At 45.1% G+C, this 27616-nt stretch overlaps 1 protein-coding gene across 6 annotated transcripts; it reads left to right on the plus strand.

Moving 5' to 3' along the window:
* Positions 1–1848: 1848 nt before the first annotated feature.
* ATP6V1A (ATPase H+ transporting V1 subunit A) lies at positions 1849–27366 on the plus strand. Of its 6 annotated transcripts, none has more exons than XM_081894233.1 (15): positions 1849–2008; positions 11852–11950; positions 13932–14060; positions 15169–15383; positions 15552–15689; positions 16559–16710; positions 17328–17490; positions 18169–18277; positions 18890–19012; positions 19124–19238; positions 20673–20736; positions 21960–22163; positions 22653–22747; positions 23526–23697; positions 25063–27366. In XM_081894233.1, exons 2-15 carry the CDS (start codon positions 11869–11871, stop codon positions 25153–25155), a joined length of 1854 nt encoding a protein of 617 aa, XP_081750359.1. In that variant the 5' UTR covers positions 1849–2008; positions 11852–11868; the 3' UTR covers positions 25156–27366. The 6 variants fall into 6 exon arrangements, with proteins under 6 accessions (XP_081750359.1, XP_081750363.1, XP_081750360.1 ...); XM_081894237.1 differs by having other exon boundaries at positions 1876–2013; XM_081894234.1 differs by having other exon boundaries at positions 1880–2008; positions 11856–11950.
* The last annotated feature ends 250 nt before the right edge of the window (positions 27367–27616 follow it).

A 27616-nucleotide genomic window follows, 5' to 3' on the forward strand; every position in this document is an offset into this window, starting at 1 on the left:
GGGTTTCCCCAGCCACTCTGGGCGGCTTCCAACAAAACAATAAAATTCAATAACCTATTAAACATTAAAAGCTTCCCTAAACAGGGCTGCCTTCAGATGTCTTCTAAAAATTTGGTAGTTATTTTTCTCTTTGACATCTGGTGGGAGGGCGTTCCGCAGGGCGGGTGCCACTACCAAGGAGGCCCTCTGCCTGGTTCCCTGTAACATGGCTTCTCGCAGCAAGGGAACCACCAGAAAGTCCTCGGCACTGCACCTCAGTGTCCGGGCAGAACGATGGGGGAGGAGACGCTCCTTCAGATATACTGGACCGAGGCCATTTAGGGCTTTCAAGGCCAGCATGAGCACTTTGAATTGTGTTCGGAAACGTACTGGGAGTCAATGTAGGTCTTTCAAGACTGGTGTTATGGGGTCTCGGCGGCCACTCCCAGTCACCAGTCTAGCTGCCGCATTCTGGATTAATTGTAGTTTCCAGGTCACCTTCAAAGGTAGCCCCACGTAGAGCGCATGGCAGTAGTCCAAGCAAGAGAGAACCAGAGCAAGCACCAGTGGCATGACAGTCTGTGGGCAGGTAGTCTTACTGCTCCAGAGCCCCTGACAGAATGGGCCCAGGAACGCCTCAGGGAGCCTATGGTACCACTCACATAACAAAAACTACCATAGAGATCTCAAAATTTTCAGAAGTAGGCAGTCCATGGCTTGGCTTTTGAAAGAGGGGTCCGCAGTATTTAGCTAATTGGAAACCACTGCTCCAGCACAAGGATTAACTCTGGTGTGACAGAATTGCATCCGTCTTCTCTCATGCTGTCCCCAAATCTGCTCTGGGGGTTGGGGGGAAAGTCCAAAACAGATTTAGGAGAATGTAGGGGGAGAACAGGGAGAGAAAATTATGTTGTGCAACGAGAAACCCTTGCACTGATGAAACATTCACCTGATTTATTTCTTAAAATATTTATAGACCACACTTCCATAAAAATACAACAAATTACAGTAAAATAAATAAAAACATCAATACTGGTTGGTGAAAATAAATGCACAATGAAAACGTCTGTCTGAGTAACATTTTTTAGGAGATGTTGAGCAGAAGAGCTCTCTCCCCTCCTGTGGTTTCCATAAACTGGTATTCACAAGCATGGCTGCCTCGCCAGAGTGGATGCAGAGAGGGGAGAAAAACTCTCCTCCCTCCACGCCATGCATAATTTTATAAACTTCTCTCATGTCGCCCCCTTGCATTTTCATTAAACCAAAAGGTCCCAAATGCTGCAACCTTTCTTCATAGGGGAATCGCTCTATGCCCTTTTCTTAACTTTTCCAACCCTGCAATAGCCTTTTTGAAGTGAGGCGACCAGAATTGTACAGTCTTCTAAATGCGGCTGGTTTTGAATTTATTTCGGGAGGGCCATTTCCCTATGTTTAAAAACCTAATTAAAAAAAATGTTCACATGAAATGAGCTTCTTTAAAAAAAACCCCCAAAACGGTACAAAGCCCTGCTCTCTGCTTCTTTCATTTGGGCGTTGCACTCTAGCGTTCAAACAGCTATGATGAAATCCTGGATTTCCCCCACCGGTTCCCGCGACGGGCAGCTTTCACTCTGCGGGGAAATTTTCTTCTTCAACGGCGCGCCACGCGAACCCGGAAGCTCGTTCTCGGGCCGGACGACGCGCCCCTCTCTCCTTTTCGTGCCTCTGCGGGGCTAAAGCCCCGTCTGTGAGGCAAAGCCGTCCAGGCTGCGTCGGGCCGGAAAAAACGCCCTGACGTCCCCCGATTTACTTTACGGCCCTGGTTTACTTTACGACACTTTACCACCCCGGCGGAGCGAGAGACGCGGCCCAGCGCGCAGGCGCCGCGAGAAGGTCCTCCCAAGCCCGAGAGGCTCGACGGGAAGTGCTCTCGCGTCACTTCCGGAGGCGCCTGCGGGATTAGTCCGCCGGGGAAAGGGCGCATCGGCAGTCGGGGGTCGGCCGCTTCCTGAGTCACCGCGCGCGGAGCTGCTCCAGGCATTCCACCGAGGTGAGGTGAGCCGCCGCCGCCATTACCGCCTCACCGCCCTTCTCTCCCTCTTGCTCCCTCCCTTGAGACCGGCTTCCCAGGAGCTGTGACGGTTCATTCCCGCCCCGGCGCTGAAGGGCGCCTTTCTCTCCCCTCAGAGAGGGCGAAATATCGCCTGCACCTCCCCCCCCCCGCCATATAGGAGCAAACGCTCAGCATCTCCCTCCTCCTCACCTCTGTGGTGGTTGAGTCGTCTAGTCGTGTCCTGGCTATTTCCTGTGTGCTAGGGCAGAGGGCCAGAGAGAGTCCATACTGGGTGTCTATTCACCTGACTTCTGCTCTCACATGGGGCTCATACACTGCTTGAGATGCGCTGCACCACTGCAAGGTTTAACTCTGCAATGAAAGCCCTGCCATTCCAAACTGGGCAAGAAGGGGGGGGGTCAGGTTCCTATCCAATCATTGACTTCACAGAGAGGGATAATACTTGACCTGGCAAATGTTGTTGTCATTTAGTCGTTTAGTCCAACTCTTCGTGACCCCCTGGACCAGAACACGCCAGGCCCTCCTGTCTTCCACTGCCTCCCGCAGTTTGGTCAGCTTTGAGAACACTGTCCCACCATCTCGTCCTCTGCCGTCCCCTTCTCCTTCTGCCCTCCATCTTTCCCAACATCAGGGTCTTTTCCAGGGAGTCTTCTCTTCTTCTCATGAGGTGGCCAAAGTAGTGGAGCCTCAGCTTCAGGATCTTTCCTTCCAGTGAGCACTTAGGGCTGATTTCCTTCAGAATGGAGAGGTTTGATCTTCTTGCAATCCATGGGACTCTCAAGAGTCTCCTCACACCATAATTCAAAAGCATCCATTCTTCGGCGATCAGCCTTCTTTATGGTCCAGCTTTCACTTCCATACATCACTACTGGGAAAACCAGAGCTTGAACTATACGGACTATATACCATAGCTTTAACTATACAGGCCTTTGTTGGCAAGGTGATGTCTCTGCTTTTTAAGATGCTGTCCAGGTTTGTCCTCACCTCTAGGCCAGTTCAAAAAAAGGGGGGCTTATATGGCGGTGTTTTGGGTGCTTGTTTCTGACGAGACGGCACCAAACAGCAGGGGAAGTCTTGTAATCAAACAGAAACAAACAAACGGAAACACCCTACAACCGGTCACTAGCCCATCCTCATATTTATTTGTACCCCACCTTTCTCCCTGACGGGACTCAAGGCGGGTTACAGAGAAAAACAGGATGAAAACTCATATCACCACAGAGGTGGGGCATTTCCCTCCTCTGAAATCCTTGCCTCAGTTATGTCTTGGCTGTTTTAGTTAGAAATCTGTGGTTGAGGAGCTTAGGGTGGTGGTGTTGTTGTTCTTCTTAGGGTGTTGTTGTGATGGATTTGGTGTAAATAGTACTCACTTTCTGTAGTAATTTGCTTGCGTAAAATTGTTATTTCCCGTAACAATGCGGTTGACCTTTCGATGTGTTGCGTGAGGCTTGATAATGAATGCATGTGTGGTGGCCATTGACATTGTAGAAGGAGAGGTGCATAAATGAGAACTGCAGCAAGCTGCTACCCATGTGCAGCCATGAAAACAAAATACTGTAAAAGCGAAAGAGCAGAGGTAGATCCCTAATGCAGCTGTGTCTCTGGGTGTGTATTGTAAAGGACTTGTACCCTGACCTTCAATAGGTTCCCAGGTGGTTTATAACAATTACAGGAAACACATTTTTTAAATAAAAAATGGTGGTGTTGCATTATTTTAAAGTGGAGCAGAGAGATAATCGGCAGAGATAAAAATGATTAAAAGGGTTAAAAGCCTGGGGAAATAAAGGGTCTCAGACATGAAGGTGAGGCTCCCTGGGAAAAGTATTCATCAGCTGGGGTGTCTCACACTAAAAAGGACCTTTCTCCAGTAGTCGCTCATCACCCCTCTGATGCTGGTGGCACCTGAAGCACTTCTGTTTAATATTTTAACATATAGACAGATGTACTATTTTATGAAAGGAAGGAAGAAACTGCATAGGGTGCAGTGAACTGCTATGTTCTTTCCACCAACACTTCTGGGTTTGCGGCACTCGGGAGCCAATTTTTTCGACAACTAAGCCATTCGGGTATCAAAGTACCACTGTATGTGCAAAAGTGCTCTGAAAAAATGAGCCCATGGCACTTCAAATCCTTTGTGTTTACATAACCATAGTTGTCCCCCTGCACTTTTAAACAAGCCCAGGTTTTGAGCAGTGGTCTCTTGTCAGCTCAGGTAGGAATGGTACCACCTTAGCTCAGAAAACCTTTAAGGATGTTTACAAGCTGCTGAGAGGTCCAGGAGACTGAGTAGGATGCTTCTTCATAAATAAGCTCAGGTTGTGGACTCTTCTTACTTGGCCAAGTGACCCGGAAAGTTGTCTGTGAACAGATGTCAGCTCCCTTGCCCTGAAAAGCAAGATGAGTGCGGCACCCCAGAGTCGCCTTTGCCTGGAATTAACTTTCCAGGGGTCCTTTACATTTTACCTACTTGGAGGTTTTTAAGCAGAGGTTGGATGGCCATCTGTCATGGATGCTTTAGCTGAGATTTCTGCATTGCAGGGGGTTTGACTAGATGCCCCTAGGTCCCTTCCAGCTCTACGATTCTATTATTCTAATTCAGAATTCAAAAAGCTGGGGAGAAATTTGGCCGGAAGAAAGCTTTTTAAGACCATGCCAAGAAGCTGGCTTTTTCTTATGTTTTAGATTTAGGGCCCATTGTAAACAATGAGTTGTCTGCTCCTAGGTAAAATCATTTTTGTCAAGGTATTGGGAATAGCCGCAGTCAAATGCTGGATAATGTGACAGTTGCTCATAGTAATATTTTCCTTGGCATGACGGGGGGTTGAGTTGCTTTTGCTCAAGGTCTGGTGGTTAAGAAGGAGTTCACATTTCCAATTAGATTAATTTAGTGATCTGTGGTTTTTTTACGGCTATGCCTCCCTTTGCAGCTTGGGGTTTGGCTTGCTTGCTTGAGTTATATTTCTTTGTAAGTTCCTCTTCCAGTTCACCCGCTGTAAGGGTTTGGTTCTTAATTATCATATTGATTCTGTAAACAAAATGAAATTGCTCAATAAAAAATAATCTGGAAAAGTTCATGATGTGCTAATATCCTAATTATATCTCACCTTTATAATGATGGGCTTTTCTGCCTCAAACATCTTTTAGCTGTAATCTAACTTCTCTCAGAGAAATGTATTCAGTTGGCTGAGATGCTTAAACTAGTCTCCATAATTTTGCCAGCCATACCTTTAATATGGGAGCAGGTGAGGCCCACCATTCCATGACAGAATCATGGCTAAGTAGAACAGTTAATTGATACATGGGATACTTTTAATCATTCATCGTATTGTATATATAATATTTTGTCAATAATGCTTTGTTTTGGACGGCTTCGCTAGATATTTAAGAAATGGCTTTAGATTCCTATACACTTGCCTAGCAATAAACCCCTTTGAGAAGAATGGGACTTAACAGCTAAATGAACATCACAGTTCTTACGCACATTTGCAAGTACCTAGAAGAACATGCGTTTTCCTAAATCTTACTAAATACCTTTGATGCCTCTGGAGAATATTCAGGTCCTCTTATAAATACTGTCTGCCAAACACAGAGGTAGTTAGTATTGTCAGAATTTCACCCTATGTATCCTTAAATGGCGTTTCTATCCTAGAAAACGCTAAAAGTGTTGTGTATATTTGGCAGTAAGCCTCTCTCGGTCTTCTTGTAAGATTGTGGTTTTAAGTGGTTTCCAATTAGGTAATATGGAACCCTTCTTCAGAAACCTCTTTCTTAGAAATGCTGCTTCCACTAGAGAGCATTGCTTTTAATTCTCCTTTGCATAAATCTTGAACAGCTTCTTTAAACTACATGACACGAAACTGGATCCTTTTCACGCCACTCTCTACACATATAGACATATAAAAGTAATAGGCCAATAAAGCAGGGGTAGAACTTCTTTTAAAATCCCACCTTCCATTAATACACTAGCTGGGTATTTTTATATGCTGTTTATTTTACATATTTAATTTTAATAATATGGCATAAGATCATTTGAAGTGGATCAGACCAAAGTCCAGCATCTTATTTTGGGTTATTTTTCTATCTTCTGGCTTTTGTTCAGGTCCAGTTCAAATACCATGCAGTGCCGGATTTACGTATAAGCTATACAAGCTGTAGCTTAGGGCCCTACTCTCTTGGGGACTCCCAAAAAATTTAAAGGGAAAAAAACCTGGTTGTAGATTTCCAAAATAAAAAATAAAAAACAGGCTCCTGTGATGTAAGTAATGGGCTCGCCTGCTCCCCGGTTTGCTCATTTCTGTATATAGGGTGCCTACATTATGCATGTGCAAATGGATTTAGATACCTAGTAGGTCCATAAATTACCATATAGCATATATTAAACACAAAAAACAGCAACAATTTGTTGTTGACAAAAGACAGCTGGTCATATAAAGGGCCCCATTACCTTCAGGAGCTTAGGGCCTCATCAAACCTAAATCCAGCCCTGATACCATGCCAAACTACAGCTAAGAATGTTTAGCTGTGATAGGAAGTCTGAATTGACAAACCATAGTCTGCAATTACCTGTTAATCCAAAATAGAAGCATGATTAGAGGCGGGCTTGCAAGCCATCATTTGCACTGACTATATTTTGGTGTGGTGTCTGAACGAGCTTAAGCTGAGAGAACAGAAAATGAAAGATGAGAAGCTTCTCTAAATCCTGGTTTGCTTATTGTGCATTTGGAAATTGAAAATGTGGGCTCTTAAATTGATAGATGTCATCTTACTTTATATTAATATCTGAACAGAGCCTTACGTAATTAGAAAACATATTCTGCCTTTTTTGGTACAGTTTCTCTTTATGCAGGTGATCCAAAATTCATTTTAAAAAGGCTACACAATAATATGCCGTACGTCATATGTTCATACATTCCCCCTCCCCAATTTAAACACCATTGGCTTCCTATGGTGTAATTGATTGTTCCTGTATATGCAAATAGCTGCTTGAGTTCTGTTTCCTGTTGTCTTAATAAAGTTCAATAGAGAAAAAATTGAGAAGTGGAGGAAGTAACGTCAATTTTTTCCATCAACTTAATGCTTAGTTTGTCTTGGGAAAATTGATTCTCCTTTAGTTGCAAAGCAGTTTGTTGTATGGTAGAATGGAACAACTCAAGCCAAGCAATAGACTTAAGAGAATAATTCATGTATGTTTCACTGTTAGTCATTCACTGTTAATCATTCTTTCTGATCCAACTAGTGTGTCTGGGTTGGGGCGAAGTTTGAACCAAACTAGAAAGATTAGGTTTGGTCTCTTCTGAAACAATTGTCTGTAGTGTTGTGTCGCAGGAGAACGGTTTGGTCCTCTGTCAATGCATATAGCCCCAATTATTCAAACAGTCTAAGATACTGAATGGTGGGACGCAGGTGGCGCTGTGGGTTAAAGCCTCAGCGCCTAGGACTTGCCGATCGAAAGGTCGGCGGTTCGAATCCCTGCGGCGGGGTGCGCTCCCGCTGCTCGGTCCCAGCGCCTGCCAACCTAGCAGTTCGAAAGCACCTCCGGGTGCAAGTAGATAAATAGGGACCGCTTACCAGCGGGAAGGTAAACGGCGTTTCCGTGTGCAGCTCTGGCTCGCCAGAGCAGCGATGTCACACTGGCCATGTGACCCGGAAGTGTCTCCGGACAGCGCTGGCCCCTGGCCTCTTAAGTGAGATGGGCGCACAACCCCAGAGTCTGTCAAGACTGGCCCGTACGGGCAGGGGTACCTTTACCTTTACTTTTAAGATACTGAATGCTGAAGGAGAAGTCTGTTGACTGAAAATTCCAACTTTTTCTATGTGGGAGTTTGAACCAGCTTTTTAATTATAAAGGAGAGGACAAAATGCATAATAGGCAATTGTAACACAATAGTTCACACCACCAAATTTGTACTTAAAGTAATTAAAGGAAGAATGTGGTTCAAAATGTGTATATGATGGCTTGGGTTTAACTATTTTTTGACAGTGCCTAGACTGGCTGTAGTACAGTGGAGAATTAGAGCTATCCTCCCCTAAAGACTTGGAAGAATCAGGCTTGCAGATTGGGTCATTCAGTTGTCATAATGTTCTTTAGCTTTAGGAAGTGTTGATATTTTTGGATTAGGATTATTAACAAAGTACAGTGGTACCTTGGTTCTCAAACGCCTTGGTACTCAAGCTACCTGGAACCCAAACACTGCAAACCTGGAATAAGTGTTCCGGTTTGTGAACCTTTTTCGGAAGCTGAACATGCTCCATTTTCAGTGCCATGCTTCCGATTTGAGTGCCATGCTTCTGTTTTGAGTGTTTCACTGCGGTCTGTCTCCTTTTGCTATTTAATTTGCATTTTTGTTTTTGCAGCTCTTTTTTGTGTCTGTGTGGAACCCATTTTAGCTACTGCTTGATTGATTGTGTGACTGCAGTACATCATTTATTGCTTTCATTTTATGGATCAGTGGTCTCATTAGATAGTAAAATTCATGTTAAATGGCTGTTTGAGCGGTTGTTGTTAATTGTCTGGAACGGATTAACCCGCTTTGCATTACTTTCTATGGGAAAGCGCTCCTTGGTTTTGGAACACTTTGGTTTTGGAATGGACTTCCGGAAAGGATTAAGTTTGAGAACCAAGGTGCCACTGTAGTAATGGGAGGGGGCAGCTTCTTTTGTTACATAGCAACCCCTCATGATCAGTAAGGTTTTTGTAATAAAATATGGATGTCCCCATTGGTATAAGCTGAAAGCACATGAAGTCCACCTTGCTGCAACTAAGCAGGTCTGGATCAGTGCCTGGTTGTGTCACCACATTTGTTCATATATGATTGCAATAATGTGTGGAATTAGTGTTTTACAGCTCAAAAAAATATTCTGAGCGAATGTGTGGGCAATGTTTCTGCCATACCTGGACTTAAAGGGACATGGGTGGCGCTGTGGTTTAAACCCCTGAGTCTCTTGGGCTTGCTGATCGGAAGTTCAGCGGTTGGAATCCCTGCGACGGGGTGAGCTCCCGTTGCTCTGTCCCAGCTCCTGCAACCTAGCAGCTCAAAAGCACGCCTGTGCAAGTAGATAAATAGGTACCACTGCAGCGGGAAGGTAAACCGTGTTTCCATGCACTCTGGCTTCCGTCATGGTGTCCCGTTGTGCCAGAAGCGGTTTAGTCATGCTGACCACATGACCTGGAAAGCTGTCTGCGGACAAATGCCGGCTCCCTCAGCCTGAAAGCAAGATGAGCGCCACAACCCTATAGTTGCCTTTGACTGGACTTAAACTGGACCCCTTTATCTAGGGGTCCTTTACCTGACTGCAATTTCATAGGGTCACCAGATCCCCATTCTTGCCCCACAAGGTAATTGCTGCAGTTAAGGTCAGTGGACTGCACAGTGACTCATTAGTTCCGCAGAAGTGAAGAATGCAATAAAACAGGCATTTTATTTTCTGACTTGATCATTTTATAAATGGGCTCTTGAGACGGCAAAACCAGTGTCTCTCTTCTTCTTTTGGGTCTTGCCCAAGCACGCAAACAGCTTGTGACTGAGAGTTGATTTTGCTTTCAGCCTCAGCACGACGGAGTGTGTTGAAATTCAAAAAGAGCACATTTTAAATGTAGTTGGGCCTTGAGCAGCGTGACTTGCTATTGCAGCAGTCCTTTTGGGGAGGGAGGGATGACTCATCTGGTCAGCTGACAATCTTTTCTTTGCTCTGTCTTCCTGAAATGCCTTCTTTCCTATCTCTTCGGAGCCAGGAAGGCAAATCATTTGCTTTTTCCTGATTTCTTAGAGCTTGTGTTTGGATTCCTTCATAAGACTGGTGGATATATTTTTTTGTGTGGCTTCCCCTAAGGTATGAACCTTTTAGTATTTTGCCATGCATTGCTTTCTGGGTGATTGCTTCGGATGAGAATCTTGATTGCGACACACATGTGATTTTAATTTCAAACTGATTCAGATTTTGCTGCAAAAAAATCAGTCTTCTTTTTAAAGAAAACCTTAGGTCAAAACATATTGGACTCCCCAGTGTGAGCTGAACAAGGTAACTTTCTTGTTAGGCGTTGCACTGTATTTGGTTTGGCTAAAATTGATCTCAGGCAATCAACATGCCATGTTATGGGTGAAAATGTGTTTTAAGTTTAATGTAGCAGAATTCTTTAAAGAATGTAGTAGAAATGTGTGTACAGTATTCAAGTCTGCAACTCCCATTTCCTGATCTCGAAAACAGTGTGTAACCTTTGTAAGTGGATAGCTTCATAAAATAGTGGGAATGTTAAAAACAGCTTTAAGGCAAAGAGGAACCCGCTGAAAGGGTCAAAACACAAATATGTTACCATAATTTACTCCCTTCTTGTTTATGGCCAGAGTGTTTTCTCACAGTGTGCTAATTATTCATAGTTTTTCTCCGCACCCTCTGTTCTGGAGTAACTCCTGAATTATGCTTTGGAGGGGGGGAAGTTTGGCTATAAATGCAATAAATAAGCTCTTCTGCTTACCTGATTAAGAAATCTGGGGGGACCGGCCAGATGGAGATTTCATTCGCCAACCAGGCATCCAGAGATCTCCCAGGTGGTGGCAACTGGACCCACGCCAGTAGCAAAACGCACCTGGCACCTGGCTAATTTCTAACACTTGTAGGTAGCCAGGGTTGTGTAAGGCTATCTTGGTGATGCTTAAGATCAGCACAAAGGAAGGCCTGCAGCAAATGTTTGAACCATAAGCACACTATTTTGTAGCTATGTCTGAATAGTGTTGGGAGCTTCCTCAACACCAAATACATTCCAGGGCCGCAGAGCTAGCAGTTGTGATTGCATATTGTGCACCCACAGATTTTCACAGATATCCTTCTTGAATGAATCTGTATTTGCGTCAGCCATCAGCCATAGCAACAAAACAGCAGTGCAATATACAAAGAACAGAAATAAAAAGTCGATTATATGAAACACACTTTAGGCTCCTGAAACAGCAGTCAAATAGTGGACCTTATTCTGATTGCCCCAGCTAAAAACCGTGCAACCTTTGCTGTCATCTGCTCCTCTTGATCTGCCAGGAGAAGGACGTTGTGGCAGTGGTTGGGCGACCCAGAATGGACAATAAGAGAGGGGTGATAATCTCATTCCTCAGATCTTTATAAAGAGTGCAAGCCAGAAGGGCATTCCACAGAGATCATCAACTAAAATAGGGAACTGAAAAGAATATTTACTGAGTTCTTTAGCGCTCTGATTATTACATGGCAAGATTTCGTATTCACTTCAAGATGCAGAAGAACCTTGCTATACAGTCCTACATAGTTGCTCAGCTACTTAACTGACAGTTGGGGGGGGGGACACGAGATTCAGACTCAAAAAGTGAGGGAATGCCTGTAATGTGTGTGGGGGGGATTCCACTTTGTGCTAATTGTGAGTGGCCTTGCTGTGATTTGATGTAGGCTAACCGAACAAAGGGACGCGGGTGGCGCTGTGGGTTAAACCACAGAGCCTAGGACTTGCCAATCAGAAGGTTGGTGGTTCGAATCCCCGCGACGGGCTGAGCTCCCGTTGCTTGGTCCCAGCTCCTGCCAACCTAGCAGGTCGAAATCACACCAGTGCAAGTAGATCAATAAGTACTACTCCAGCGGGAAGGTAAACGGCATTTCTGTGCGCTGCTCTGGTTTCGCCAGAAGCAGCTTAGTCATGCTGGCCACATGACCCGGAAGCTGTACACCGGCTCCCTCAGCCAGTAAAGCGAGATGAGCGCCACAACCCCAGAGTCAGTCACGACTGGGCCTAATGGTCAGGGGTCCCTTTACCTTTACCTTTAACCAAACATTCAAACTAGACTTTTCTCTCCCCCTTCTTCTCAGCTAGCTGGACAGTAAAGATGGATTTCTCCAAACTTCCCAAAGTACGTGATGAAGACAGAGAGGATGCCTTTGGCTATGTCTTTGGAGTTTCAGGACCTGGTAAGTGCCCTTGGTATGTCTACTTTAAACGAGCAGCAGTGAAATGGTGCTTAGAAAGAAGTATCTTCCATAGTCGTGTCCAGGAGAGGCATGGTCTGAAAGCTCTGGACAGGGTGATAGGAGTTATTTGGGAACCCGCATCCTTTCACCTGATAGAGTCCCTTAAACGCCCCCTTTCTCAAGGAAGAGCAAATCTGCATAGATTGATCCCACCCCCTGCTTTTGAGAAACACCAGAGCTTTTGTGACATTAGGAACCACCAGCCATCTCCTTTCTTGCTGACCTAACTGCACGTCTTAACTGCAAATCTCAGGGTCATGGGTTTGAGCCCCAGGCTGGGCAAAAGGTTCCTTCATTGCAGGGGTTTTGACTAGACTTTGTGGTTTTTCCAGCTCTCCAACTTTATGATTCTGTGACCTCATGACAGCATTCTCCTCTGCACACACACAAAAATTGCTCTACGAAGTAGCATGCCAGGGAGAAGGCTAGGCTAGAACCCTGCTTCCTGTCATCCACCTTTCTTTAAGGAAGGAACATACATGCATCATTCTATTTGTAGACCGCCTTTCCACAGTTCAAGCCATGCTCAAGGCGGCTTGCAAAACGGAAACGAATTGCATAATTACAAACATGCCAAAAGTACCGTATTTTTCGCCCTATAGGACGCAGTTTTCCCCCTCCAAAAATGAAGGGGAAATCTGTGTGCGTCCTATGGGGCGAATGCAGGCTTTTGCTGAAGCTTGGAGAGCGAGAGGGGTCGGTGCACACCGACCACTCTTGCTCTCCAGGCTTCAGGAAGCTATGTGTAAGCCTGGGGAGCCCATGGGAGTTCCCGCAGGGCTCCCTAGGCTGTGGATAGCAGCCTGCTGCACGGGGCAGACATCGGCCAGCCCCACAAGCTCAGGGGACAGCGGGGAGGCTCAGCGCCGCCACCCTGCTGTTCCTCGACCTGGTTTGGAGGCTGGCACTGGGGAGAAGTGCGCTTCTCCCCAGCGCCAGCCCCACAAGCTCGGGGGACAGCGGGGAGGCGGAGTGCCGCCATACCACTGTTCCCCGACCTGGTTTGGTTTCCCCGACCTGGTTCGGGGGAGGGGGGGAAATAAAGGGGGGGGAATTCCTTTATTTCCCCCCCCAAAAAACTAGGTGCATCCTATGGGACAAAAAATACGGTAGTTATAAAGCAAAGCATCAAAAAGTACAGAACCAAATCGAACATTTCCATGTAAATCATCAGATCTAAAATAAAGATGCAAAAATTAATATCAATAGCGGCAACAACTGCTATCCCCACAAAACTCCCTAAATTACACCTCAGCCCACTCGTCTGTTCAGCAGCCCCAGATTTTGTAGCTTTAGTGGGTTGGAAAAGGCTAGCAAGACAGGGAGCAGGTCTTCCAGGACTCGCAGCCGAGAAGCCTAAACAGGTGGTTACCTTACCACTTCAGTGATAGGAGTCTTTCATGCATTACAGCAATATTTTGGGCTGTACTTCCAGTTGCAAACAAAACACTGTATTTGCAGAAATTTAAAAATGCAAAGCTACTGAATTGTCCCTTCCTACCAACGGGAAGGGACGTGGGTGGTGCTGTGGGTTAAACCACAGAGCCTAGGACTTGCCGATCAGAAGGTCGGTGGTTCGAATCCCCGCGACAGGGTGAGCTCCCGTTGCTCGATCCCTGCTCCTGCCAACCTAGCAGTTTGAAAGCATATCAAAGTGCAAGTAGATCAATAGGTACCGCTCTGACAGGAAGGTAAACAGCGTTTCTGTGAGCTGCTGTGGTTCACCAGAAGCGGTGTAGTCATGCTGGCCACATGACCCAGAAGCTGTACGCCAGCTCCCTCGGCCAGTAAAGCGAGATGAGCGCCGCAACCCCAGAGTCGGTCACGACTGGACCTAATGGTCAGGGGTCCCTTGACCTTTACCTACCAACGGGAAATCACAGTTGGATCTGCATTCATCTCTTTCTTTTGTTTCCCCTAGTTGTCACTGCCTGCAACATGGCAGGCGCAGCTATGTATGAACTGGTCCGAGTTGGCCACTGTGAACTTGTCGGAGAAATTATCCGGCTGGAGGGGGACATGGCAACTATTCAGGTATATGAGGAAACCTGTATCCTTTTGGCTGGTGTGTGATTTCTGCCATTCAAGGGTATGTTGAGCAGCGTAAAAATGAAAACGGGATGATGACTTCAGTGGGAGCCAAGATCCTTGGGTTCAAGTAGTGGGTGCACTTGGCGTACCAGCCAAAGCTTCTGGGTTCAAGTAGTGGGTGCACTTGGCGTACCAGCCAGTTATTGCCTAGACACCAGGACACCATTCTTGGTCTGGAATTACTTCCAGCTTGCTAGTGTGATCCCGAAGGGCAAGTGGAACCCCATCCATAATGGGAATAATCCTGTCTGTCTGGGGAACTGAGCAATTCATTTTGTATTTTGTATTTTTTAAAAAACAAAACCCTAGCTCTTTATTATTATTATTATTATTATTATTATTATTATTATTAAAGTTTTCTTGGTGTACAATTGTATTTTGTATTTGAAATTGTAAAAAAAAATAAATCACAAGTAAGCAAAACAAGGATGATGTGTGTAAGGTTAGAGAGACTCATATCACACTAGGTTTATCAGAATTATACAGCTCAATGTATTATGGCCTGCGACTCCTTTCCTCTTTTCCAGGAGGAGGCAAAAATAGCACCAACCTTTATTCTGCGCACCTTCAGAACCACATTGGCTTGCTAAACTCTCCGGGATGGTTTATGTTACGTCAAAGACCTCTGGAGTTGAAACAACTTTGTTGCTATTCTCTGGAATGTCTGAAAATACAGTCGTGCCTTGGCTCCTGAACAAATTGGCTCCCAAACGATTGAAATCTGGAAGTGAGTGTTCCGGTTTTTGAATGATTTTTGGAAGCTGAACATCTGTCGTGGCTTCCGATTGGCTGCAGGACGCTCCTGCAGCCAATTGGAAGCCACGACTTGATTTTCGACCAGTTCCGGACTCTCGGAACGCATTCTGTTCGAGAACCAAGATACGACTGTACTTGTTGACTCACCGAAATTGTTTTTCTCCCTCCCAGAGCCATTGGCTGAAACGAGTTCCGTTGCAAGATGTTTTTTGTGTCCCCCCATGAAGGGTAATTGGTTAGTGAACCAGTTAATACACTTCTAGTTAGCTTGGACACCCCCTTTAGGATGCCTTCCTTAACCAATTGTTTAGCTGGTGTTTCTGTAGGAGACCCCGTACTTCGTACTGGCAAGCCCCTCTCGGTGGAGCTTGGCCCCGGAATCATGGGAGCCATTTTTGACGGTATTCAGAGGCCTCTGTCAGACATCAGCACTCAAACCCAGAGCATCTACATCCCCAGAGGAGTCAATGTGACAGCTCTGAGCAGAGATCTCAAATGGGACTTCTCGCCTGTCAAAAACCTGCGGGTAAGTTACGGAGAACATGTTTGCTGTTGATTGTATTTTGGCAGCGTTGTTGACCAAACGGAATTGACCCGCTTTGCAGTTGGGTATCCATAATGTTTTTAGTGCATCTCGTACTGTGAACATATAATACCTCTGTATATGAGTATTAGCAGTTTCTTTGACTTGCAGGTTGGCAGTCATATCACAGGCGGTGATATTTATGGCCTAGTGACCGAAAACTCTCTTATCAAACACAAGATCATGTTGCCCCCGCGAAACAGGGGGACGGTGACCTACATTGCTCCACCTGGGAATTACGACGCATCTGTAAGTTTTTCAGCAAATAATAAGTTTTTCTCCGCTGTCTAATGTTTTGTCCTTGCATGATGCCGGGTTTTGTGTGAACTGTTTCAGACATGGTAGTACACTGGAAGAAACACTTCCCATTTCATAAATTTTTGCTCTTGCTGAAATGATGGAGTCTCTGCAGGTCTGTGTTTTAAGCTGGGGAAGGCAGTGGAGCTAGAGAAAAACTCCTCTCATTCTCCCTTTTCTAGCACCTGTGTTCTTGCCTTGGCTGGGCTGGCTTTCCCAGCAGCCAGGATATGTGTGTGTGTGTGTGAGAGAGAGAGAGAGGGGGGGGGGAATGGGCCTAATTAGGGAAGGAGGTGGTGAAGGTACAATAGACTCAACTTCACTGATACACTTAATGTGCAAGAAAAACTCCAGTGCTTTGTTATGAGGCCATGCACTCTGTTATGCCCTCTGTATAGACAACTGTGGCTCCTCCAGTAGACCTCCATATTCTACAAGCACTGCCTCAGCACTTGTGCAGAGTATGCAATCTCTTGGGCAGGGAAGAGACAGGTTACCCGGCTCGGTAAAATTCCCTCTGTCTCTCCACCACCAGGGAGTCCTACTGACTTCCACAAATTCCTGGAAGCTTAGGGTTGCTTGAGGGATGCCAAAATTGCTGTCATGGAGGCAGCTTGCCGAGGTGGCTTGACGCAGGACCTACCACCACCAGCAGACCTCTTTGCTTCCTGTCTACTGACTATAAATGACGCCAGGACCCCACTTTTTAATATCAACGTGACTTTGCTGAAGTCACCAGCATGCCGTTGTCCTAGCTGACTTTTTGCCAGCAGAGCTTCCAGTACATCTTGTTTGTTCTTGCTTTCACCGCCCTCTTGCAGGATGTTGTGTTGGAGCTGGAGTTTGAGGGAGTGAAGGAGAAATTCACTATGGTCCAGGTCTGGCCTGTACGGCAAGTCCGCCCTGTCACAGAAAAGTTGCCCGCCAATCATCCTCTCTTAACGGGTCAGAGAGTCCTTGATGCCCTCTTTCCGTAAGTAGCAACCATGATTGCAAAGTCTGTTTTTTGCTGCTGCTTTTAGTAGAAAAGTTCTCCAGTTATGTATAGTAGAACTATCGCTGAAAGCATAGCTGGAATAAGTGTGTGTGCAATGCTTAGAGCACTAAAACCACAATAAAGATTTTAATGTTTAAAAGCTGAAGATCTTTCTATTAATGCTGAACCACGTCTTTGGTTGCGTTTTCCGTTTAAATCATTGCATATAGAGAGAAAAGGGTTTGGCAAGAACGAGCAAACATATACAGCCCTTGCAAACTGCCAGTTTACATAGAAGCAAGAGCAAAGGTTTCTGTTTTCTGCTTTTGCTATAACAGACCCATATTTCTTTGGAACATTTTTATTTCACTCATTAGCTGAAGGAGCTCCAAAGTTCATTAGGAGTGCTCACAGGGTACAGCTACTCTTCTAACATTGTAAGTACTGCTGGAGTAGGGCAGGATACCTTAAATGGTCAGATGCAACATGTCCTCTTTAAATCTTGGGGCTTGTGCCAGTTTTAAAATATATGTTGCACTTCCCTTCTACCTGTTTGTCCATTGTGTCTTTCCCTCCGAGTAAAAATACTAATCCAGTCTATCTTCTTTCTTTAGGTGTGTTCAGGGAGGCACGACGGCTATTCCTGGGGCTTTTGGCTGCGGAAAGACTGTGATTTCTCAGTCTCTATCCAAATATTCCAACAGTGATGTTATCATATACGTAGGCTGTGGGGAACGAGGAAATGAAATGTCTGAAGTCCTCAGAGACTTCCCAGAGGTCAGTATTGGGTATGGAAATGTTGTTCAAGCAAAACGTAGACGGTAGTCTTTGTGCCTCAATGCATTTGTAATCTAAGCAAAGTATGTGGATTTGGGGAGGGGATTAATGTCCAAGTCGATTTAGCTTGACTTAAATTGAGTAAACAAAGCTATAAGTGGTAATCTTACTATTCCATTTTAGTTTTCTCCATAAACCGCGGAGCACATGTGAATAGGAATATAGGGCAGCCCTGAGTTTGGAAGTGAAATGTTGAAGCAGTCCTGTTAGGACTCTTGCTGTAATTGAATTTCAATGTCTGCTGATGACCCTTCATGCCTACATTTAGAAGAATTCATGCCATAAGCCTTATTTAGATGTTCTGCTCTCATGTAAAGCATAACAGGTGAGCAGGGAGAGTGGGGGCTGAGTATGTTAATCTCCATCCTTCTGTTCTCATCCCCACTCACGGATAGCGAAGGTCTGGAGCAGGGTCCTTCATCTACCTGTGGAGGTTTTGTGTGCATGCTTCTGTCTGTCTGTCTGTCTGTCTGTTTTCATCATAGTTAAATATCATCATCTCTGATTTGGACCAATTAATTTGCAACCCTGTTATTTCTCCAAATTTTGTCAAATGTGCCTCTTACTGCTTGCATATTTTCCAGCGGGTTTTCAGTCCTGTTTCTCTTGCCTTTGCAGCTGACAATGGAGGTGGATGGTAAGGTCGAAAGCATTATGAAGAGAACTGCTCTGGTAGCAAACACCTCCAACATGCCTGTGGCTGCCAGGGAAGCTTCCATCTACACCGGTAAGAGTTGAGAATACAAAAGGCTATTTGGGGCTCATGCATCTTTCCTGGTTTTTCAGCCCAAGGCAGTGCAGACAGTCCTTAAGTTTATCATTAAGGATTTTACTCTGTGCTTAAGAATTGCTATTTGCTGTAGAAGAGATGGGTGCCTGTGGTAAATTACCTCCCACTGGTTCTCCTTTGTGGTTTCTGCAGTCCCACTGCCTGGGCAGAGCCTCAGTTGGGAAGGTTTTGGAGCTAGACCAGAGTTTTGGCAGGTACCCTGTCTCCCTCCACCCCAGTGCCAGCGGCCTCTGTTCCAAATACTGGCGCTCTAGGCCCCTTCATTAGGATCAGAGATCCCCATTGTGCAGTTCAAGGGATGAGGACTGACATGGATATTTATTTTTTCATGCACCTTGTCTCCACCTCAGTACCTACCTCAGTTACTCGCCCTCCCCTCACCATTCCAGAAGACATGTGCCCATCCCCTGGGAAGAAATTGGGAGGCTGATGTACTCCCATAATCAGCCCCTAAATTACCTCATGTGAGCCGGAGAGATAGTATTGTCGGCCATCTTCCAAGGCGCCCCTAGCGGCCCCCTCTGACCTGCAATTCTTGTTCTTTTGCAGGGATCACCTTGTCTGAGTATTTCCGCGACATGGGCTACAATGTCAGTATGATGGCTGACTCTACATCCCGATGGGCGGAGGCCCTTCGAGAAATTTCGGGACGCCTGGCTGAGATGCCTGCTGGTAAGCCTTCCGCTTCTGACAACTGCCTTGGGAGGTTTATCCAACAAAGGCCCTGATCCTTCCTGTGGTTGGGGAAGCTAACTTTCCATTTGTCTGTGTTGACGTCTGCAGATAGCGGTTATCCAGCCTATCTCGGCGCCCGCTTGGCTTCTTTCTATGAACGGGCTGGCAGAGTGAAGTGTCTGGGGAACCCAGAGAGAGAAGGGAGCGTCAGCATTGTGGGAGCGTAAGTATGGCAAAGCCCCTTGGTCCTTCGTTTGCAAGGTCTGTCTTGTGCAAAGCAGAGCATTCCCTGTCTCCCGAGGAGCGACATAAGGAGTCAGAGGCTGGAAAGAGATAAGTCAGGGTCAGAAGTGGCACAAGGGTTTAGTCATAGGAAGCAAGGCAGGGAAGGCCAAGCCCAGGACTAGTCAGTGGAGGATGACAAAGCCAGAGGGAGACATTCAGTCTTCAGTTTGTTGATTCTCTGCCATGCTAGGGAAGGTGGAATCCAGAGCAAGCTGCTTTAGTGGAACCAACTATGCAGCACCCATGTCAGAATTTGAACCTGTAGGATTACCAGGCCATTTCTAGAGAATGAGTGGGGATAACCACCCTATCTCTTTGTGCTTTCTTCTTCAAAACTGGATAAAGGTCTTCAATTAGAATCTCATTAGTCTGACCCAGGCAGCTTTGATTTGTCTGTGTTATGGCTGCTTTCGCTGAGCCTACTTGATTTTCACTGCAGCTTCAAAAAAAGAGTAAGTCACGGATGGGGAACCTGTGGCCCTCAACAAGTCATTGGACTACAAGTCCCATCATTCCCAGCCACCACTGGTCAATGGTCAGGGATGGTGGGAGTTGTTGTCACATCAGCTGGAGGGCCGCTGGTTCCCTAAACCTGATTTAAATATTAGGAGTGCCTCTCCTTATATCAACCTCGCCCTCTATCAAGATCTGCTGAAGAGGCCCTTGTTGTCCTACCTATTCCTGGAGCACGTTGTGTGGGGACGGGGCCTTTTCTGTGGTGACACCCCAACTATGGAACAACCTCCATCACAAGATTTTGGCTATTTTCTGACACCACACAACCATCTTTATCCTTCCAGACTTTTACTGGGCATTGCTCTATGAAGAGCTGAGGAGTGTCACTGGGGGTGGATCTGATCCTGAGTCATAGACTGCTGTGGATCTGTTGTTTTTACTGAATTACATTTATTGCGTTTGATAATCTTCTTGCCAGGTGACCCATTCTGTGTTCCTGCTTCTTTAAAATATTTCGCTTTGATTTCATGGTTATGCTTTGAGTTCTTACGCGCCACATAGATACATTTTCATTGTGGTCTAGAAAGGAGTAAAATGATAAATGTGGCTTGAGTGTGTGTGTAACTGCACTGAATTAGTCTTAACCCTTGGTATGGTACCAAGGACTGGGCTTATTTCTACAACATCTGGTTCATGCTAGACTATGATTTACAACACTGCATCAAGGATGAAATCTGGGTTTGGTATTTTCCCAATCCCCTTGTCTCAGATCGTGTTTCAGAAGAAGTTGTGTGGTGGGTGTAAATCCGAGCACCGAGTTGCCAAGTCACACAACTGCCGTTCCCCATGAAATGTCTATTGCTGCTGTTCATGTCTCTCTCTCTCTCCCCCCCCCCTCTTTCCTACCTGTGCTCAGTGTATCTCCTCCGGGCGGTGACTTCTCTGACCCTGTTACTTCTGCTACTCTGGGCATCGTTCAGGTAGGTTGAGGTTCTGGTTCCTTAACCGAACGCAAGCTTCACTTCTCAGTGGTCTTCTGCTGCCTGAGCCCAGTGACTTGATTCATCTAGCCCAGCGTTGTCCACTATCAACAGTGGCTCATTGGGGTCTTGGCCAAATGCCTTTCTCTAGTGGTTGGGCAGTACTTATTTCTGGGAATTACCTTCTCTTGGGCTGATGGGCAAGGTTCTCTAGCAAGTACCCCATTAAAGGGGAGAGGGGTCTTCCCTCCACCCCAAGACTGACTCTGCCTAGTTAGAGGGCAACAGAAGTTTGGCATAGCGCATATCCAGGGCACAGGATCCCTGAAATGAGAGGGGAGCTGATATTTGAGGGATTTTCTTTAACATCTGAATCATGACAGGGCCATGCATTACCTGGGCTGATGGGCTAGATGAGAGCCAATCATCTGAAATTGAATCCTTATTGAATCCTGTGGTTAAACCACAGAGCCTAGGACTTGCCTATCAGAAGGTTGGTGGTTCGAATCCCCGCGACGGGGTGAGCTCCCGTTGCTCAGTCCCTGCTCCTGCCAACCTAGCAGTTCGAAAGCATGTCAAAGTGCAAGTAGATAAATAGGTACCGCTCCAGCAGGAAGGTAAACGGCATTTCCGTGCGCTGCTCTGGTTCGCCAGAAGCGGCTTAGTCCTGCTGGCCACATGACCTGGAAGCTGTACGCCGGCTCCCTTGGCCAATAAAGTGAGATGAGCGCCACAACCCCAGAGTTGGCCACGACTGGACCTAATGGTCAGGGGTCCCCTTTACCTTTACACTCCCTCTTATACATGGTTTCAGGATACCCCCAAGGTCAGTTGTAGTCATTAGATGACCTCAGTAGCAAGGAGTCAGCAACAGTTGGTATGTCAACTGTTGGACGGTGTTAGACACTGAATGAAAAATGGCCTTTTTCACTTGGGGGTTTCTCGACAGTTGATCTCTGGATCATGCGATTATACTGTTTATTGTTTTTAGTTTGTATCAGAAGTCAGTATTTCTTCTTTTAAAAAAGATTTTTTTGTCAGTGGTGATTTATTAATATTATCTGTAGATGTGTATTGCTCTGCTGTCTGTTTTAGAGACCTTGACCCCTGGTTATTTTAGAGTCTCTGACTTTCTTATTGCAAACTGCTTGGAGAGAGACCCGCATTGTGTAGCAAGTTGTCTGTAAGTAGACTAAATGAATAAAAGCCTGGTTGCTTGGCAGGTGTTCTGGGGCTTGGATAAGAAGCTTGCTCAGCGGAAGCACTTCCCATCTGTGAATTGGCTGATCAGCTACAGCAAGTACACGCGCGCTCTAGACGAGTACTATGACAAGCACTTCCCAGAGTTTGTCCCCTTGAGGACTAAAGCAAAGGAGATCTTGCAGGAAGAGGAGGATCTTGCAGAGATTGTCCAGCTGGTGGGGAAGGTGAGTAGAGGAGCGGCAGGGGGAGTGATGTTTTGGGGAGACATTTTTCCTCCATATTCTCAACTGCTATAGGCATGTCTGTGGGATAATGCAATACAGTCCAGCGACGATGCCTGCCTCTTGGCATCAATGGGGTGGGTGAAGGACTTGGGCGAGGATAGCGGCAGGACTAAAACGGTTTAGTTAGCATCTAAAACAGTGGTAGGTGCTGGTACACAAATTATAAGTGATACGCTCCCTTTCAAAGGGGGTTTTTCTCCCTTATTGGCACAACAAGGCTTCGAGTGAGCAGTTTAGGACTGGCAGTGAGTAAATGAGAAGCGTCTCGAGATGTGGAGGTTAACAGAAGTTGTAGTTGGGAAATATGGCGGACAGATGATTCAGTAACAGGTGGACTAGACAATTTTTTAAATAAAATAAAAATAAATGAACCTGTAACATCAGGATGAGCAGGGAGACAGGAAGCTAACGAGTCTCTTTCACTTCTAGGCTTCCTTGGCAGAAACAGACAAAATTACATTGGAAGTTGCCAAGCTCATTAAAGATGACTTCCTGCAACAGAATGGCTACACTCCATATGACAGGTTTGCAGCTATCTATTTTCACAAGAGTTTCTGATGTTTCAGGAGCTGAAATGGGCACTGAAGAAGTAGACAGTGTTATGCTAGACTTTTCCCAGTTAACTTTCATGGGGGAAGAAGGGTGTTAGAATTTTGGTCTCTTCCTGCAGCAGTTTGCTGTTCCATGACTCATCTGCTGCCGAGAATAAAATGTCATCTCCAGAAAGCAGGAGCAAGAACAGCTTTCAGATTTGCTTAGCTGCCCTGGAACTCCTTAACCTGTAGAAATCTGTTGAGCTTATGGTAGTGTTATAAGAAAAACTGCTCCCTTTCCCTTGTGGGATATTAAGGAGACCACAAAGAGTCCTTAAGTGGGTTCCCTATTGGTAGGAAAAAACAGGGGCCACCCAGAGAATATTGAGAAGTGGCTAGTAAGCCTGATCTTTATTAAAGGAACTGTTGCAACAGGGTCCCTGCTCACCACACGCAGGAGGGATGAGAACCCTGAACAATGGTGCGCAAGCCCTTATATAGACTTTTGAAATTGCCCACCCTGTAGCCCTAGACCACCCCTTGAAACATCATAGATACATCACAGAAGGAGGTGGTCTACAGCAGAAATCCTGTCTGCCAGGATACCTGATAATGGTCACTGATTGCCCTACCTGGGCAGCCTGGCCATTCTTGTATGATGGTTAATATTTTAGTTCCTGAGTCCAGGTCACAGGCTCACCCTATTCATTCGCAAATGCGCCCTTAAGACAAACAGGACTCGCAAGCCTCCTCTGCTTTTTTCTGTTAGGTTCTGCCCATTTTATAAGACAGTGGGAATACTGTCCAACATGATCGCCTTTTATGATATGGCCCGTCGAGCAGTTGAGACCACTGCCCAGAGTGACAATAAGATCACTTGGGCCATCATCAGAGAGAACATGAATGAGATTCTTTACCGACTCACATCAATGAAATTCAAGGTATGTCCTCTGCGTGAGGGAGAGTTACAGCAAAACAAACTGAGATTCCTTCTCCTGGCTGTGTTAGGCGGTCTCCATTTTTGGGTAGCGTGAGGACATTGTCAGAATGCCCCCTATTTAACTTGGCAAGCATTTGAGGCCCAACTTGGCAGTGTTGTGTTTTTATATTTAAGAGAAAACAAAAAGATGAGGTAGGCAATTTTCATATTCCATTCTTCACTCCCACTGCCAGCAGGTTATTGTATCATAGAATTCTACTCAATAAATAAGCCAGAGCAGATTCCAATGTATAGACAGCAGAGTAAAAACTTAAAACACATTGTGGGATTCCACCAAAATAGAGGTAATTAATATTTAATCCAGCAGAGCTTTACTACTACTGAAGGCAAATGAGCATAATGGCCATTGTGTTATTATGTGGTCATTTGACATGAGCTATAAAGTAAGATTAAAATTGTCTCCAGTTGAGCCTTACCCCTTTTAAAAATAACAAAACTTAAGGAAAGGGCTACATTAGTGGTCACAGTGATCCACAGTCTCTTCTCCTCTGACCACAAGCCATATTTCATTTATCAATTTGAGATCGGTGATTAGACTAGTCTTGCCATGGCCGCAGTTGGCTGTTTCTGGGATGAACATGGCTGTTGTCCACGCTGACAGTTTTGTTTTTTCTAGTCCATCCAGACAGTGGTTTAAAACTGTGTTACCTCAATCCAATGGGAAGAGGAGAGTAGAATGCCTTCCACGTACAGTGGTACCTTGGTTCTCAAACTTAATACGTTGCGGAAGTCCGTTCCAAAACCAAGGTATACTTTCCCATAGAAAGTAAAGCAATCCGTTCCAGACGATTAACAACAACCTCTCAAACAGCCATTTAACATGAATTTTACTATCTAACAAGACCATTGATCCATAAAATGAAAGCAATAAACAGTGTACTGCAGACACACAATCAGTCAGTCAATCAATCAATCAATCAATCAATCAATCAAATCAGTAGTTGAACTGGGTTCCACAAAGTCACAAAAAAAGAGCCACAAAAATGCAAAATAGCAAAAACAGACAGACCTCAGCGTAACACCAAAATTGGAAGTGTGGCACTCAAATTGGAAGTGTAACACTCAAAATGGAGCACGTTCGGCTTCTGAAAAAAGTTCTCAAACCGGAACGCTTACTTCCAGGTTTACAGTGTTTGGGTTCCAAGTTGTTTGAGTACCAAGGCACCACTGTATTGATAAATGTAAGCTCATATATGGGCACTGGGGGTAGAAATTGCCTAGGAAGGAAATACTCCTGGCAACCTCCTTCCTGACAAAGGACCACAAAGCTCCAGCAATTTCTGAGTTTTGGTCTGTCCAATTTCAGGACCCAGTGAAAGATGGAGAGGCAAAGATCAAAGCAGACTACGCCCAGCTCTTTGAAGACATGCAGAATGCGTTCCGCAGTTTGGAAGACTAGAATCACGATTCTTCTGGAGCCCCAACTGAGTGTGTTCCTCATCTCCGTCTTCTTGCTTTTCCATGGATAGAAGATGCACACTTCACTGAAGATTTCCTTTTATCTTTGAAAACATTCCCATTTAGTTTGATAGCTGTGTGTTTGTGTGTGTAAATCTGAGCTTAAGAGCGTAAAACAGGTTTTGTAAAGGTCCCTTTGAGGTTGAAAGTCTCCTTTACCAGATTTGACCTCTTAGCCGGCAGTTTCCCTTTCTTTGGAAGAGAACCAGGGGAGCTCATGAGTTTTTCTGGGGGAGAGAAAAAACCCACATATGCTGCTGTATATGTATAGATGGCATTGGGGCACTTGAACCCTTTTTCCTGGATTACTGCTATTCAGTTGAGGCAATTCTGATGCATCAGAAATGGGATTTATTTATTGTACTTTAATGCTGCTGCTACTGCTACCCTGAAAAAAAATCAAATCTATATTTAAAATCACTTAGCTACAATATTATTTCACTATTTTCCTGTTTCATCCAGTGTTGAAAATTTGCAGGCTTGTGGGGCAAAGAGGAGTGCCCAGCAGCAATCTTTCTGCTCATCTTATCTGAGGAAGCACAATTTTCCTTAAATATGGATTACATTTATTACTCACAATCATGGATGCTTCCAGCTAGTAATGGGTTCCACTCTCTTCCTAGATCACCTCCACCCCCCAAATACAGAAATTAAGTCACATCTCTGTGTGCTGCAGCTTAATATATATTTTCCCCTATATGCAGTGGGACAAGGCAGAAACGTAATCATTGTTTTTCAGTGGGCCAAGGCAGCTGTCCTCTCCTCTGCCTCCTTGCCTGCGTTATTCTTTACAGTTACTGCAACGATTAAAGCAAAATTGGAAGCCACACATTTTTTACTTTGGATTTTTGTTTTTATTTCAATCACTGGAATAGCGGAGCAGTAGTTCTTAACGTTATAGGATAGGGATGGGGGTAGAGATGGGAAGGTCTGGGGGAAAACTGGAAAAATTGGGGGGGATCCATTTTCCCCCCAAAGTCGTTTTTTCGGGGGGGAGCTTGGGGGGGGAAATGGGGGTAGACCTAGTCCCCCCCTTCAATTTTTCTGATTCCCCTCCCCCCCCCGGCTTTCCCATCTCTAGATTTGGGAGCCTTTGGCTGTCTGAATTTTACTGGACTCCAGCTCCCATCAGTCTCAGGTAGCATGGCTGGTGGTTAGGAATGATAGGAGTTGTAGGCAGACAAAAGCAGGAGCCCATAGGTTTTCCCATCCCTGTGGTGGAGTAAGAGAATATAGAGAATTTGTCATTTTACAGAGCTGATGACTTTGAGACGTTTGCTTGTTTTGCAAGACACTTGGGCAATATTGCTCAGTCACCTTCTAGTGTGCAGGGCAGTATTTTCTCACCTTGGAGAAGTTATTTACTTTTCCTGGTGCTCATGTTCTGATTACAGTTTCAATAATGAAGAAGAACCTTAGTCTTCACTGAATAAACATCTAATGCCATCATGTCACTGCTGCAAAAACACGGGTTCCTAGCAAAAAACGCCTAATGTCCCTTCTGGGGGAGTTTCCTATTCTAAACAGCAGAAAACCTGCTTAGTTGCAGAATGGTTATAATTGCAGGTGACACTTGTACAAGTTAAATGCTCCCTATCTCTCTCCACCCAAAAATAAAATAACATTGCCAGGAAGTTTCTAGGTTCCTAACCCCCAGGCGTATCTTGTCTTTAAGTTAAATGCCAGTTAAAACCTAACTGCATCTTGACATTATTGTTGGTTCTGCATTGAGTGTCAATTTCCTCAAGCGTGGCGTATGAATGATTTATGCAAAACCCACTTTTGCTGAAAACCTAATTGACTGTACTGTGCTGTAGCATTTCATGCCTATGAAACCGATAACTACTTTAAGAGGATGCTGTAAAATTTTACAAACTATATCTGAAATAAAGATGTCTATTTATTGTGCTGTACCTGCCTAAAACTGGCCAGTTCAGTTTCATATATATTTTGTCTCCTTGTTTTGTGTCTGTTTTTCAGTGTTAGAAAAATAACTTACTGTGCTGCTGCGAATTCTTGGTTCACCCAAAAATGGAGGAATGAGATAAAGTGGGGAGGGGAGGGGAAGCCTGTATAGTAAGTACATTATCTGTTGCTAGAAACTGTGTATATTGTTGAAGTAACTGAGAATAAAAAATGGATTTAGAATATACTTGACCTGTCCTTCCTTCATGTAGCAAAAATTTTCACTGGATTTTTTCAGTTCAGCTTCCACTTGGTGATTAGTGGAAGTCAAGAGGGTTTTAAAAAAAGCCTGTTTAGCAAATTTGAGAGCACCTTGGTCCCCATGTTTTTAACATGACCCTTAAGATTGCACAGAAATCCTCTTAATTCTGATGACTCAAGACCTCAAGAATGTGAAGGAAGTGTTTTGAGGGGCTCTCAGCTATGGACTTCCCCTT

This window comes from Podarcis melisellensis, assembly GCF_964234715.1.
Source record: "Podarcis melisellensis genome assembly, chromosome: 17".
NCBI lineage: Eukaryota > Metazoa > Chordata > Lepidosauria > Squamata > Lacertidae > Podarcis > Podarcis melisellensis.

Bases quoted from the DNA above. Each gene is read 5' to 3' on its own strand.
- ATP6V1A (XM_081894233.1), top strand. From the start codon at position 11,869: ATGGATTTCTCCAAACTTCCCAAAGTACGTGATGAAGACAGAGAGGAT. The intron at 19,013-19,123 runs GTAAGCCTTCCG...TGACGTCTGCAG, and splicing joins CCTGGCTGAGATGCCTGCTG to ATAGCGGTTATCCAGCCTAT. The intron at 22,748-23,525 runs GTTTGCAGCTAT...TTTTTCTGTTAG, and splicing joins GGCTACACTCCATATGACAG to GTTCTGCCCATTTTATAAGA.